Source organism: Aethalodelphis obliquidens, unplaced genomic scaffold, assembly GCF_003676395.1.
Source record: "Aethalodelphis obliquidens isolate GAN/ISIS:26980383/991018 unplaced genomic scaffold, ASM367639v1 scaffold116, whole genome shotgun sequence".
NCBI classification, from domain to species: Eukaryota; Metazoa; Chordata; class Mammalia; order Artiodactyla; family Delphinidae; genus Aethalodelphis; species Aethalodelphis obliquidens.
The window spans coordinates 2242642-2255720 of record NW_020838060.1 but is presented as its reverse complement, the minus strand read 5'-3'; the positions used below and the strand labels follow the sequence as shown (position 1 = coordinate 2255720).

Genomic DNA, 13079 nt, shown 5'->3' with positions numbered 1-13079 from the left:
TTGTGAATTTTGGGCTATTAACCCTTAAGTTTAAAGAAAAACATACTTTTAACTAGCCAGGTAATACAGTAATAAGTTCTACTTTATTATTGATAGTGATTTAGTTACGGAATGGATATAATGGATATAATGTCAAAAATGAGCCCAGGCTCTGTATGTTTCTGGCCTGGGTGGAGTTCAGAGTTAATGTGCTGCATTATATTAAGAATGAAGCACACTTTAATGTTATTTTCTGATTAATACAAAGCACAAAGCAAGGAGTAAATTATAGAGCTCATCATATCAACAATCAATCAACAGTTGTTTTTGAGCAACTTCTATATACAAATCATAGCGCTAAGCAGGCAGGGAAACACCAAGACATGTAAGATACAACCTCTGTCCTCAAGAAGCCTAGAATCTAGTAATTGTATAAGAAATCTGCCTTGCTTAGTAATGGAATGAGAATCAACAATTGGTCCTTGAGGTTTGGCTCCCCTTTGAGTTTCTCTTGAAACAAGTACTACCCGTCCCTCCACAACAGTCCCCAGAGCAAACCTGGCCTTAAGAAGAGCAGAAATTCTTTACCTTGATTTCTTTTAACACAGCTGAGACAAGCTGGAACTTTCAAAAAACCAACTACCGGTTCTGGCAATATTTCTTATAACCATCTCAAATGTTAGGTAAAATAGTATAAATATTATTTTAACATGTATCTATGCTTGCAAGCAAGTAGAAAAAAAATTCTCAAGTCTCATAATTCAAGGGAGAATTTAAAACCAAACCAGAATAGGAAACCCATAGGTGGATATGGAAGCTGCCTAAGGGCAAAGAGATTCATTTTCTAGGAGTTTGAGATCTAAGGTCATAAAAAGAAAGAGACATTGCTGGGAGAAAAAAAAAAAAAAAGGACATCCTCAGTAAAAGAAGGTTGACGAGATAAAAGGATACCACAGACACAGGGAAGCTTGTCCACCTTAGCCTGGGATTACAGTTATAATTTATAACCACAGGCCAGTGCCTCATGTTGGTTTGCCGTTCTTCCAAAATATACTACACATGTGGTCTGAGAATCCCTAATTTAAGTAATTAAAATAAAAATTGGTCCCAGGCAGGTGACCTGGATTGTTTGACAGAAACCAACCCAAAATTAATCTAGAAGGACTTGTCTTCAAAAAGTTACAAAAGATGCTCACAAATAAAGTCCCACTGAAGATAAACTCATGGTGGATTGTTTTCTTGTGTGTTTTGTAATTTTGAATTATGAGTTCACCTTCAGTGAAAGTTAATATACTCTGTAAACAGTAGAATGAGACTGCCAAAAAATTTCAAATTAAAGAAATATCTGATAACTGTTATAAAAATAAATGTTTTGGGACTTCCCTGCTGGTTCAGTGGTTAAGAATCCACCTGCCAATGCAGAGGATGCAGGTTCGAACCCTGGTCTGGGAAGATCTCACATGCCACGGAGCAACTAAGCCCACAAACCACAACTACTGAGCCTGTGTGCCACAACTACTGAAGCCCACACACCTAGATCCCGTGCTCCACAACAAGAGAAGCCACTGCAATGAGAAGCCTGTGCACTGCAACGAAGAGTAGCCCCCACTTACTGCAACTAGAGAAAGCCCGTGCACAGCAACGGGCGCCCAATGCAGCCAAAAATTAAAAAAAAATAATTATAAAATAAATGTTTCAATTTATTTAAAACAATAAATAATCAATTTAAAATGTAAGAAAACATGTAGACACCATGAAAAAGAACTAAAAGAACTATAAGAAATTACATATATAGTTAATGACATTTAAAAATCAATGAATGGAAGAAAAGGGAGCCCTCCTACACTGTTGGTGGGAATGTAAATTGGTGCAGCCATTATGGAAAACAGTATGGGAGTTCCTTAAAAAAATAAAAATAGAGTTGCCATATGATCCAGCAATCCCACTCCTGGGCATATCCAGAGAAAACTCTAATTCAAAAACATGCATGCATCTCAATATTCATAGCAGCACTATTTACAATAGCCAAGACATGGAAGCAACTTAAAAGTCCACTGACAGATGAATGGATAAAGAACATGTGATATATACACACATACACACACACACACACACACACACACACACACACACACACACAATGGAATATTACTCAGCCATAAAAAATGAAATAATGCCATTTGCAGCAACATGGATGGACCTAGAGATTATCATACTAAATGAAGTAAGTCAGACAGAGAAATACCACATGATATCACTTACATGTGGAATCTAAAATATGATACAAATGAACTTATTCACAAAACAGAAACAGACTCACAGAAACAGACTCATAGAAAAAAAAATTATGTTTACCAAAGGGGAAAGGGGGTGGGGAGGGATAAATTAGGATTTGGAGGATTTGGGGATTAGCAGATACAAACTACTATATATAAATTAGGTAAACAAAAAGGTCCTACTGGATAGCACGGGGAACTGTATCTTGTAATAAACCAAAATGGAAAATAATATGAAAAAGAATATATATATATACACATACACATATATATGTGTATGTGTATATATTTAACTGAATTACTTTGCTGTACACCAAAAACTAACACAACATTCTAAATCAAATATACTTCGATTTGAAAAAATAAAAAATAATTTTTCAAAATTAGTGATTATATTTGGCTAAGAATAAAAGATAAAAAGAAGAGATGGTAGCTTAACAAGTTACAAGTTTCTCACCTAAAATTAGTTTTGTTTCTCACATAAAATTCTGCAGTGTGGCCACCCAGCCCTGGCATTGCGGTTCCACAGCCATCTGGGACTGATTCATCTTCTACCTTTCTGTTTACAACTCATAGGGGATGACACTTGTTATTTTGGTTCAATATGTAGTTCCAGCCATCAATACACAATCCAAACAGGGAGAGGAAGGAAGGGGTAAAGTAGGAAAGGGGCAAAGGGTGTGGATCTATCCTTTAAAAAAGAATCCTGAAAATACTTCCACTGTTCCTATTGCCCAGAACTGAGTCACATGGCCATGCATAGCTGCAAGAGAGGCTGGGATATTTATTCTGGACAACCATGAAACTGAACCTGAATCTAAAATATGATACAATTAATTAAGAGTTTAATTAATGTGGAAGGAAGGGAGAATAGATATTGGAGTAAATTAACAGGTGGCAAATGATATATTAAAAAGAGCTGAAAAGAGAAATCATGAACGGGAAGATATGTTGAAATAATTTCAATACAGTGTTTTCTGGAATAGAGAATATAAATGTCCTACATGTTTCTAATAAGACTTCCATAAAAGAAAGAATGAGTGAGGGGAAATATTTGAAGAATTGTTGCCCTAACATTTTCAAGAACTAATGAAAGTCATGAATCCTCAGAAACACGAATCTCAAGGGAAAGTCATAAAATGTGCCAGAGAAATGAAAGAGGTTACCTCCAAAATATAAAAATTTGGCCGACAGCACCCTTCTCAAGAATTAGTGTCAAAAAACAGTGGGAAAATATCTTGCAAGTGAACCAAGACAATATTTGCCAAGCTGGAATTCTATATCCAGATAAAATATCATTTAAGGATGAGGAACAAATTAAAATATTTTAGATAAAGATGGATTTTGACAATCATAGATATTAGCTAAATGAACTAACAAAGTAGTTACTTCAGGAAGGAGGAAATGGAATCCAGAAAGAAGGAATGACCTGACATAGCAATTGGGAGGGGTGGTGGTGAAAATGGGGATAAAAATAAACAAGCACTGACAGTATAAAATACTAGAAATGATGATGGCTAACTTGAGGGTGTTAAGATGAAGCTATAATATTGGCCAACAATAAAATGTAAGGCAGGAAGAGGACAGTTAGGGTTACTGTGCTCTAGGGTTTGTCAGTGTAAAGAGCTGTCTAACAGATATGATATCGAATTCTGACCCCACTACAGCTAGTTGTTTCCATGTTATCCCTTGTAGGCTTGGATTAAGATTTCCAACTCTAGCCCACTTTGGCCCCAATGACAGGTGTCTTTCCTGAATCCTTTACTTCCAAACTCCCTGCCCATTTTTTTTTTGTTGAGGATTAAAAGACAATAGTGGTAGGGATAAAAAGAAAAGGGCAAAAGGGAGACCAACCTGGGGCGGAAGAAGCCACACAGCTTGGTGACCGGTCAGATACAAAAGCATGGAAAAGGGAAGATTCAGAGATTTCACTACAGTTTTCAATGTGGATGGTGACAGAGACCGCACCTTGTGAAGCAGAAAAATGTGAAGGAAAAAAAAGAACCTCATTTGAGAGGTAGTTATGTTTAGTATGAGATGTGACTGAGATATTCAAATGCAACTATTCCATAAGAATCAGAGGCTTTCAATCTGTAATTTGCAGGAAATGTCATAGCTGGAGATGGCGATCTGGGAAACATTCATGTAAGGGAATCACCCAGATTGTGTCTTTCTGTCTGAAATCCTAACCAAGAACCTAGCACATATTAGGCCCTCAATAAGATTGTGAAGAAAGAGTGAATGAATGAGATTTCTCTATAGAACGTTGGATGGTTACGGGCTGAAACTTAGGTATAATACACAGATTTAGAGGTGGAGCTAGGAGAGAGAACAGAAGAGAGGAAATTATTAAAAAGCCCAAAGCACAGAAACACTGAGGGGAAGTGCAGTGTCACAAAGGGAGAGGCAGAAGCTGATCAACGGTGGACAGTGGTGCACAGAGAGCTAAGATCCTGGGAACTGAGGAAAGACCATTGGAAGCAGAGCTTGAGTGATGACTTGGCAACCCTGGAGTGAGGTCATCTAGCATAATGGTTGGTTGGTGGGACAAGCATTATTCAGCTGGATTAAGAAAGATTTAATAAAAGATAAAACAATGAATGGCACTTTCAAAACTGGGATAAGACACTAAGAAAAAAAAAGATAGATGGACATGATAGCTGGAGATAAAGTTAATGCCCTCATTTTGTAAGCAAAGATAACTTTAGTATGATTGAAAACAAGGGAGAGAGACCTAATGAGCCCCCAAATATGGTTCACTAGGCCTCCAGGATAAAGTTCCAGGAGCTTTGGGTAGTTGCAAAAGGCCCTGCCTTATCTATTCCCTGATCAGCTGTATAATCTCACCTGCCCTGGCTTCCTTGAGCTCCAGTCATGCAAAATTGGGCTACAAAACGTGTACTCACTTTGCCAGCCTTTGCACTTAAGGCTGTTTTTTTTTTTTTAATACATCTTTATTGGAGTATAATTGCTTCACAGTGCTGTGTTAGTTTCTGTTGCACAACAAAGTGACTCAGCCATATGTTTATATATATCCCCATATCCCCTCTCTCTTGAGTCTCCCTCCCACCCTCTATTCCACCCTCTAGGTCGTCGCAAAGCACTGAGCTGATCTCCCTGTGCTATGCTGCTGCTTCCTACTAGCTATCTATTTTACATTTGGTAGTGTATATATGTCAAGGCTACTCTCACTTCGTCCCAGCTTCCCCCTCCCCGTCCTGTGTCCTCAAGTCCATTCTCTATGTCTACCTCTTTATTCCTGCCCTGCCACTAGGCTCATCAGTAGCATTTTTTTTTTTTAGATTTCATATATATGTGTTAGAATACAGTATTTGTTTTTCTGTTTCTGTCTTACTTCACTCTGTATGACGTACTCTAGGTCCATCCACCTCACTACAAATAACTCAATTTTGTTTCTTTTTATGGCTGAGTAATATTCCATTGTATACATGTGCCACATCTTCTTTATCCATTCATCTGTCGATGGACATTTAGGTTGCTTCCATGTCCTGGCTACTGTAAATAGTGCTGCAATGAACATTGGGGTACATGTCTCATTTTGAATTATGGTTTTTTCAGGGTATATGCCCAGTAGTGGGATTGCTGGGTCATATGGTAGCTCTGTTTTTAGTTTTTTAACGAACCTCCATACTGTTCTTCATAGTGGCTGTATCAATAAATGGTGCTGGGAAAACTGGGCAGCTATATGTAAAAGAATGAAATTAGAACACTACCTAACACCATACACAAAAATAAATTCCAAATGGATTAAAGACCTAAATGTTAAGACCAGACACTATAAAACTCTTAGAGGAGAACATAGGAAAAACACTCTTTGACATAAACCACAGCAAGATCTTGTTTGACCCACCTCCTAGAGTAATGAAAATAAAAACAAAAATAAACAAATGGGACCTAATTAAACTTAAAGGCTGTTTACTTTAGCTTAAACATTTTTTCCTGTCTTCTCAGCCTGGCCAACTCCTATGCATCCTTCAGGACTAAGTTTAAACTATAGGTTTTGCAAAGCCTTCAGCAGCATAAGCGGTCCCCTCTCTGTGGTGCTGACTTCAAGCATTTAACCGTATTGTGACATTTGACTCTCTCTCTCACTGAATTATTAGAGAAGAGTTACTTGCTTGTATCAGACAGTACATAGAGTATAGTAAGTACGCAAGTACGTAGGGTATAGTAAGTGATCAATAAGATTTTCATGAATGAAAGATTGAGGTTATGAACAGAAAACCGCCGGACTGGGGGTGGGGGGCATAAAGGGAGAGGGTTGATTCCTGACTTTCAGGTACAGGTAATCACATTTCATACCCATAGAAAAATAGCCTTCAAGCACTGCAAACTAAGTTTCCAAGCATGCAGAGCTGATACAGCTACTTTATTGGCAATAGATCTTATACATTGTTAAGAACAAGATACATCATTAAATGAGATACATTGGGAGCGGTAGCTCTTGCTCTGATGCAATGTCTACAAGAGAAGAGAACATACTTGCTTTTCTAGGGTGGACTATCATACATCCTGAGTCAAACTGACGTATTTCAGATTTATCAGGGCCAAATCATTCTGATCTTCTGCAGCGTCATTAGAGAGGATGTTTTCCTCACTCTGTGAATGCCAGTTTTCCTGTTCAACAAGTTCCACTGAGTTAAGATGAAACTGCTGGGACTTTCCTGGTGGCGCACTGCTTAAGAATCTGCCTGCCAATGCAGGGGACACGGGTTCGAGCCCTGATCCAGGAAGATCTCACAGGCCGCAGAGCAAGTAAGCCTCTGCACCACAACTACTGAGCCTGCCCTCTAGAGCCCGCGAGCCACAACTACTGAGCCCTCGCGCCTACAGCCCGTGCTCCACAACAAGAGAACCCACTGCAATGAGAAGCCTGCGCACCAAAACGAAGAGTAGCCCCCACTCGCCACAACTAGAGAAAGCCCGCGCGCAGCAGCAAAGACCCAACGCAGTCAAAAATTAAAAAAAATTTTTTTTTAAAATTTAAAAAGATGAAACTTCTATCCCTCCTGATGGAATCTCTTATTATAACTGTTCAATGATTTAAAGAGTACAAGATAGATCATGCAACAGGAAGAAAGATCTTGTGTAATTAACTTGATTTGGATGAGATCCTTTAGCTTCTGCAATTCTGCACTCTCCTGGTTCTCCTCCACCTGGATTTCTAGAATCTAAGACCCAAAATTAGTCTTATGAATTGTCTGAGTCATTTCTCTGAGTCATTTCTCTGATTTCATCTTTGCCCTCTCCCCTTGGGACTCAGCTTCCTCTCTAAATGCTCGATTTCCCCCTCAGCTCAACTATTAACTTTCTGTTTGCCCATTCATCCATTTGTTCATGCATTCACTCAACACATATTGACTGAGTGCCTTCTGTGAACCAGTCTCTGTTCTTTACACTGAGGTTGCTGCAATGAACAAGACAGACAGACCAGGTCTGTCCTCTCAGTAACTTTCAATGAAGAGGTGGAACCACATTCATTCCCAAGGAATTGACTGTCATCTCTGGATGACTCATTTCTATGTGTTTATATCAATTTTCAGAGATCCTATGTCTGGAGTTCCAGCCCCACATCCTGCCTCATGGTCATGTGTTGCTAGCACCTCAAACTCAACGTGCCCTGGACCAAACTTTCTCCTCCTCCCCACATCTCTTTTCTCCTGACTTCTCTGTTTTGTCAGTGGTATCATCATTTCCCCATCACCAGTCACAAAGCCTCAGAGAACCCTAGCTGCTTCCTCTTCTGCAGTCCCAATACATCGCCCAGCTCTGTCTATTCTTCTTCCTTCTGGACAAATGCTTTTGACATTCGTCATTTCCTTTCCTTGCCCACTGCCGTGTACTGCGTTCAGATCCTCACTTCAAGCCTGGGCCATTGCACCTTCTCACAGTGATATACCATATTTTCTCAGTTCACTTCCCCCTCCAGAGCATCCTAGTTACCACTGCCTAATTAATCTTAGGGTCATGTCAGAGAGTACTGTAGGTGTTCATGTAGACCAACTCCTATTTTCCTAAAGTACTTCTTTCAAAACCATTTTCCTACCGTCACTTGCCACAAATATATACAGTTTCAATGCTGTGATTTGGCAACCAAAACCATCTGTGATCTGGCCTCATCTCTCCTCTCTAAGGATGTGTCCTCGTGGTGTTTCTACACCACAACCTCCACCTTGGATGTCCTTTCTCCTTCCTCTGTTCAAGCTTAAAACTACCCGCCTTCTTCACCCCAAAAAAGCAATTAGAGCTCAGTGTTCAGATCATTGGTTTTGGAGTCAGACATATACAGTTCAAAATCCTGTTCTGACAATTACAAGCTGTACAACCTTGGGATGGCTACCTATTATAATAATATCTTAGTTTTTCTTACCCCAAATATGTGAGAAAAAAAACTAGCTTGTGGGAGAGTTGGGAGGATTAAGTGAAGTAATGCCCGGTTCATAGTATCTGATTAATCTTACCATCAAATCTGTATGCCAAGCAACTGGAATTCCAAGCTACTTCCTAGTAGTAAAAGTTTCTAATGGGGCCATCATAACCGTGTGCTCCCCTTAAACATCGTAACCTCAAGCTGCCAGCAAGGTAAGAACCCCATAATCGTACGCTTTCCTGCTCTGTGCAATGATTCCCACCTTTTCTGCTCAAATAGTTCTTCCTCCGGGAAGCCTTCCCTGGTCCCTATCTAAAATCTCCATACACCTTCGGTTCATGTCTGTATCTCTCTCTTCTTTATTTCATCACAGCACTTTTCATTATGTGAAATAATATGACTGCTCACTTTCTTGTCTGCCTCTGTCCCAGAAGGTGAGGTCCATGCAGGCAGGGTCTTGGTCTCATTCTTCATCCTGTCCCAGCACTGCCAACGGCGTCTGACGGGGTTGAGTAAATGCATAAACAAATGAATCTCTGCCTCCCGAAGTGTCTCCATCCTTCAGACCCAGATCCCTCCTCCGTGAAATCTCGTGAATAACCCAGTCCACAGTAACTTGCCCTCATTTGAAGTCCTGTAACAAATCCTCATCTAAATTCATTTGAACCCCTGTAGCGCTTATCTATGTTGTGTTTTGTTTTTGATGTTTCTTGTATTTGTATGTATCAGTATGTGACATTATTTCTTGTATGTGATGTTATCATTCATATCTTATATGATTATTTACCATGTTTCTCAACTCTGACTATAAGCTCCTTGAGGTAAAGACATACTTTTGTGCATCTCCTAGAATTGTTTAGGTCAATACTTTACACATGATGTGTTAATTAACATCCATTTACTTATTAACTGCTAATATGTACCTGGCATAGTTCTAGATGCTAGGAATGCAATGATAAATAAGGGATAAATAAACGCTGTCCCTAAATAATTAATTGGGTGACATTATTCAATTATCTCAGTGTACAGATTAAGAAGAGGGAGCTCTTCAGATGTAGAAAACAAACTTACAGTTACCAAGGGGTAAGCAGGGAGGAAGGATAAATTGGGAGATTGGTACTGACCTATACCCACTACTATATATAAAACAGATAACTAATAAGAACCTACTGTATAGCACAGGGAACTCTACTCGATAGTCTATAATGGCCTATATGGAAAAATAATCTAAAAAAGAGTGGATATATGTATGACTCAATCACTTTGCTGTACAGCAGAAACTAACACATCATTGTAAATCAATTATACTCCAATAAAAATTTTTTAAAAAAGAAGAGATGACTCTTGGCTTTCTTGGAAAGCATTAGAAAGCCTAGTCCAATCAGAGACTGCCACTTCTTGGCTGGATAACCTCAGGTGAATCATGTAAACTCTCAGAGCCTCTCCTAATCTGTTAAACAGAAAAAAGAGACAATAATACTGTCTTACGGATTGTGAAGGAGATACGTGAAAACACCTTATAAACTGCTAAGTTCTATATAAATATCAGTTGCTATTTTTATTACTATAATGACATAATTTAAGAAGGAACTGGAGCCATCCTGAATAAAATACATTCAACAGTGCTGTCACTGAGGGAAAGCCTGTGCCACATATACAGCTTTACCTGCTGCTAGAAGTCAGAGAAGGCTATGGGGCCATGAAAAGAGAGCTCTAGCCCATCCAAAGTAGCTTTCCAGGTGTCTGTAATAAAACTATTCTTAGAATGCCCAAACCTTTCTCATCAAAGTCCCCCCGTGTGTCCTGCTGGGGTCACATACTTGAGCCTGGCCGTACCACCATCTCACAGTCAGCCATTTAATCTATGTCTTTGTGCCTTGTGTGCAAGGGTATATACTGCTATTCGGATTCACGTGTCTCTCAGTGGTGAGTCACCATCTTTCTTTCCCAAAACTCCCTGATTAAGGGTCACTCCCTCCACCCTGAGGTTGGCTTTCCAATCTGTCTGTTCTGAGTCAGGCGGCTCTCCCTACCCGCCCCACCCCTCCACCAAGTCCCAGGGCTTTTTGCCTCAACACACGTCACTGGCATTGGGAGAGGCAGCTCTATGGGTGATGTCATCTGTTTGTAAACAGTTCCACAAATCACCTCTCACTGGAAATTACAGAATCCCAGAGATGGAAATAAGGGCCCCTCTCATTCAGAGCAGGACTGCCTTTCAGAGCCTCCATGACAGGGGTCATTTGGTCTCAAGTATAAACATCCTGGATGAAATCAATGAAGCATTTCTGACCCTGCCTCAGAGCAAATACGTTTTGTTGGGTGGGTGCCCTGACAGGGCTTACCAGTCATTGGGTCACTGATGCAGCAGCAGCCAAGAAGCCAGGCTTCAATTTTCTAAGAGCCTGGATGTGTCTGCAGAGGTCTGAGTGTTCCCTTCCCCGGGTGATGGTGATTTCTAAGATAGGAGAATATGACAGTTTGAGACTGAGAACATGGACTTTGGAGTCAGACAGATCCCAGTTCAACTCTCATCTCCCTCACTCACCATCTAAGGACCTAGAACATTCGCTAGCTGTGCGACTTTGGCCAAGTCACTGAAACTCTCTGAGCCCCACTTTCATTACATATAAAAAAAAATAGGGAAATTCCTGTCTATGTATGGAGATTATTGTGAGGATTAAAGGAGATAATATATGTAAAGTGCCTAAACCTGTGCCCAACCCAGCATGAGAACAGAGTAAAGTGGTAGCTATTGTCACTATTATTATCACTGTTACTATTGCCTCTTCCCTTGTGAACCCAGCAGACACCACTGCAGAGGACATTGTTCTGCTTCCTCTTCCTGAAACGAGTGGATAAGATCTACACCTGCAGGCTGAGGTTTCCGAGCTACTCAGGATGACCCCACCACAACCACCACCTCTAGAGAATGACATTCCCATAATTCTGAGCATGACACTTCTCATCCTGCAGAGTCCTGGAAACCCATGTTTCCCAGTCAGACCTCAGCTGCATGAATGAGGCCTGGAAGGGGAGGTCCTCAGTCTCCCGGCATGCTCAACTGGCAAAGTTCCCTTACCCAGCAAGCAAAGCAGTGGGCTGGTGCTCTTCTGTGGCAAAAGTTAAGTCTCAGCTCACCTGATTCCAAAGCCCTTAAGAGTTGCAAATCCAAACCTTTGCCATGCAGCTGCCTGGGCCTGATGGGTAGGAGAGTGAGCACCTCAGTGGCAAGGCTCTGGAAGCCTTCCGGGGACCAAGCTGAGCAGTTAGGAGCATAAGCCCCGGCTTTTTCCATCATGCGCCAGCTGAATGACTTTGAGCAAGCTCCTTAACCTCAGTTTCTCTTCTGTAAAATGGGTATAATAGCACCTACCTCACTGAGTCGTTGTGAGATGATGCATGTCCCATAAAGCCTTCAGAACACTGTCTGGCTCCATTATGTGAGTTCTGCTATCACGATTAAGTACCAGAAAGCCACTCTTGTTCAGGCTTTCCAGGGAAATTTTTAGTTTCCCACCTTTTACAAATGTGCCAAGCCAGAGCTGAGTGAGAAAATGGAGTAACAGAACATGATAATAAATACACAAATGAAAGAACAAATAGGAAAGGGGAGTGTTCTCAGGAGGTAGAAGTTTTATTAAGACATGTCTTCAAAAGACAATAAAATCAGTAGGCATTTATTGAGCACCTACATATGCAAGTCCCTGCAGACAGTAAAGTCCAGTGTCCCACCCACAGCTTTCAGGTTCCTAAGGAGTAAAAGCACAAGGGGGGTCGGGGGTGGGGGTGGCGGGGTCAGGGAGTTTTGTGGGGCTGAGTACAGGGTGGGTGTCTGAACAACTAAGAGCAGTTATCTTCAAGGGGGCAAGCTCTGAGGCCCTGTCCCGCAGGGGAGCACGGTATTGAGGGGTGCAGGCATGGGGTGGGAGCAGCTCTCGCTCAGGTGTGGGGCAGCCGTGGCCTCAGCATCCGCCGCAGCAGTCGGAGCTCGAGGACCGGGACCTCTGGCTGCTGTCCGTGCAGCAGCAGCAGCAGCGGCTGCCCAGCAGGCGGCGCCTCAGGGGAAGGCAGCAGCAGCCGACGGAGCTGGAGCCGCAGCAGCCCGAGTCCCTGCAGCAGCCCGAGCCGCAGCAGGAGGAGGTGTCGGGCGCCGGGGTGGGACACGAACCCTTCGTGTCCTGCGAAGACCCCTTGGAAAAGTCTTTGCCGGTCTGCTGGGAGGACATCGTCACAGAGAACCTGGAAGAAAAGCAGCTTTTCACATGGGAGCACTGTTTCTTTCCAACACAGGGCTTTTGAGATTTGACTTTGTGAGCACGTGAGCCCGGCATAATGCAAGGAAGGAAAACACACACACACACAAAACACACACACACACACACACACACACACACACACAAGAAAGAGGGGAAGCAAAGGAACAAACCCCA

At 41.5% G+C, this 13079-nt stretch overlaps 1 protein-coding gene across 1 annotated transcript; it reads right to left on the bottom strand.

Annotated features, from left to right (window-relative positions):
- Window positions 1–12611: 12611 nt before the first annotated feature.
- On the bottom strand, window positions 12612–12875 carry LOC113615389 (cysteine-rich C-terminal protein 1-like). The gene has a single exon (XM_027097741.1). It carries the CDS (start codon window positions 12873–12875, stop codon window positions 12612–12614), a length of 264 nt encoding a protein of 87 aa, XP_026953542.1.
- Between the last annotated feature and the right edge of the window lie 204 nt (window positions 12876–13079).

Excerpts from the sequence above, each read along its gene's own strand:
- LOC113615389 (XM_027097741.1), bottom strand. The coding sequence starts at position 12,875 with ATGTCCTCCCAGCAGACCGGCAAAGACTTTTCCAAGGGGTCTTCGCAG.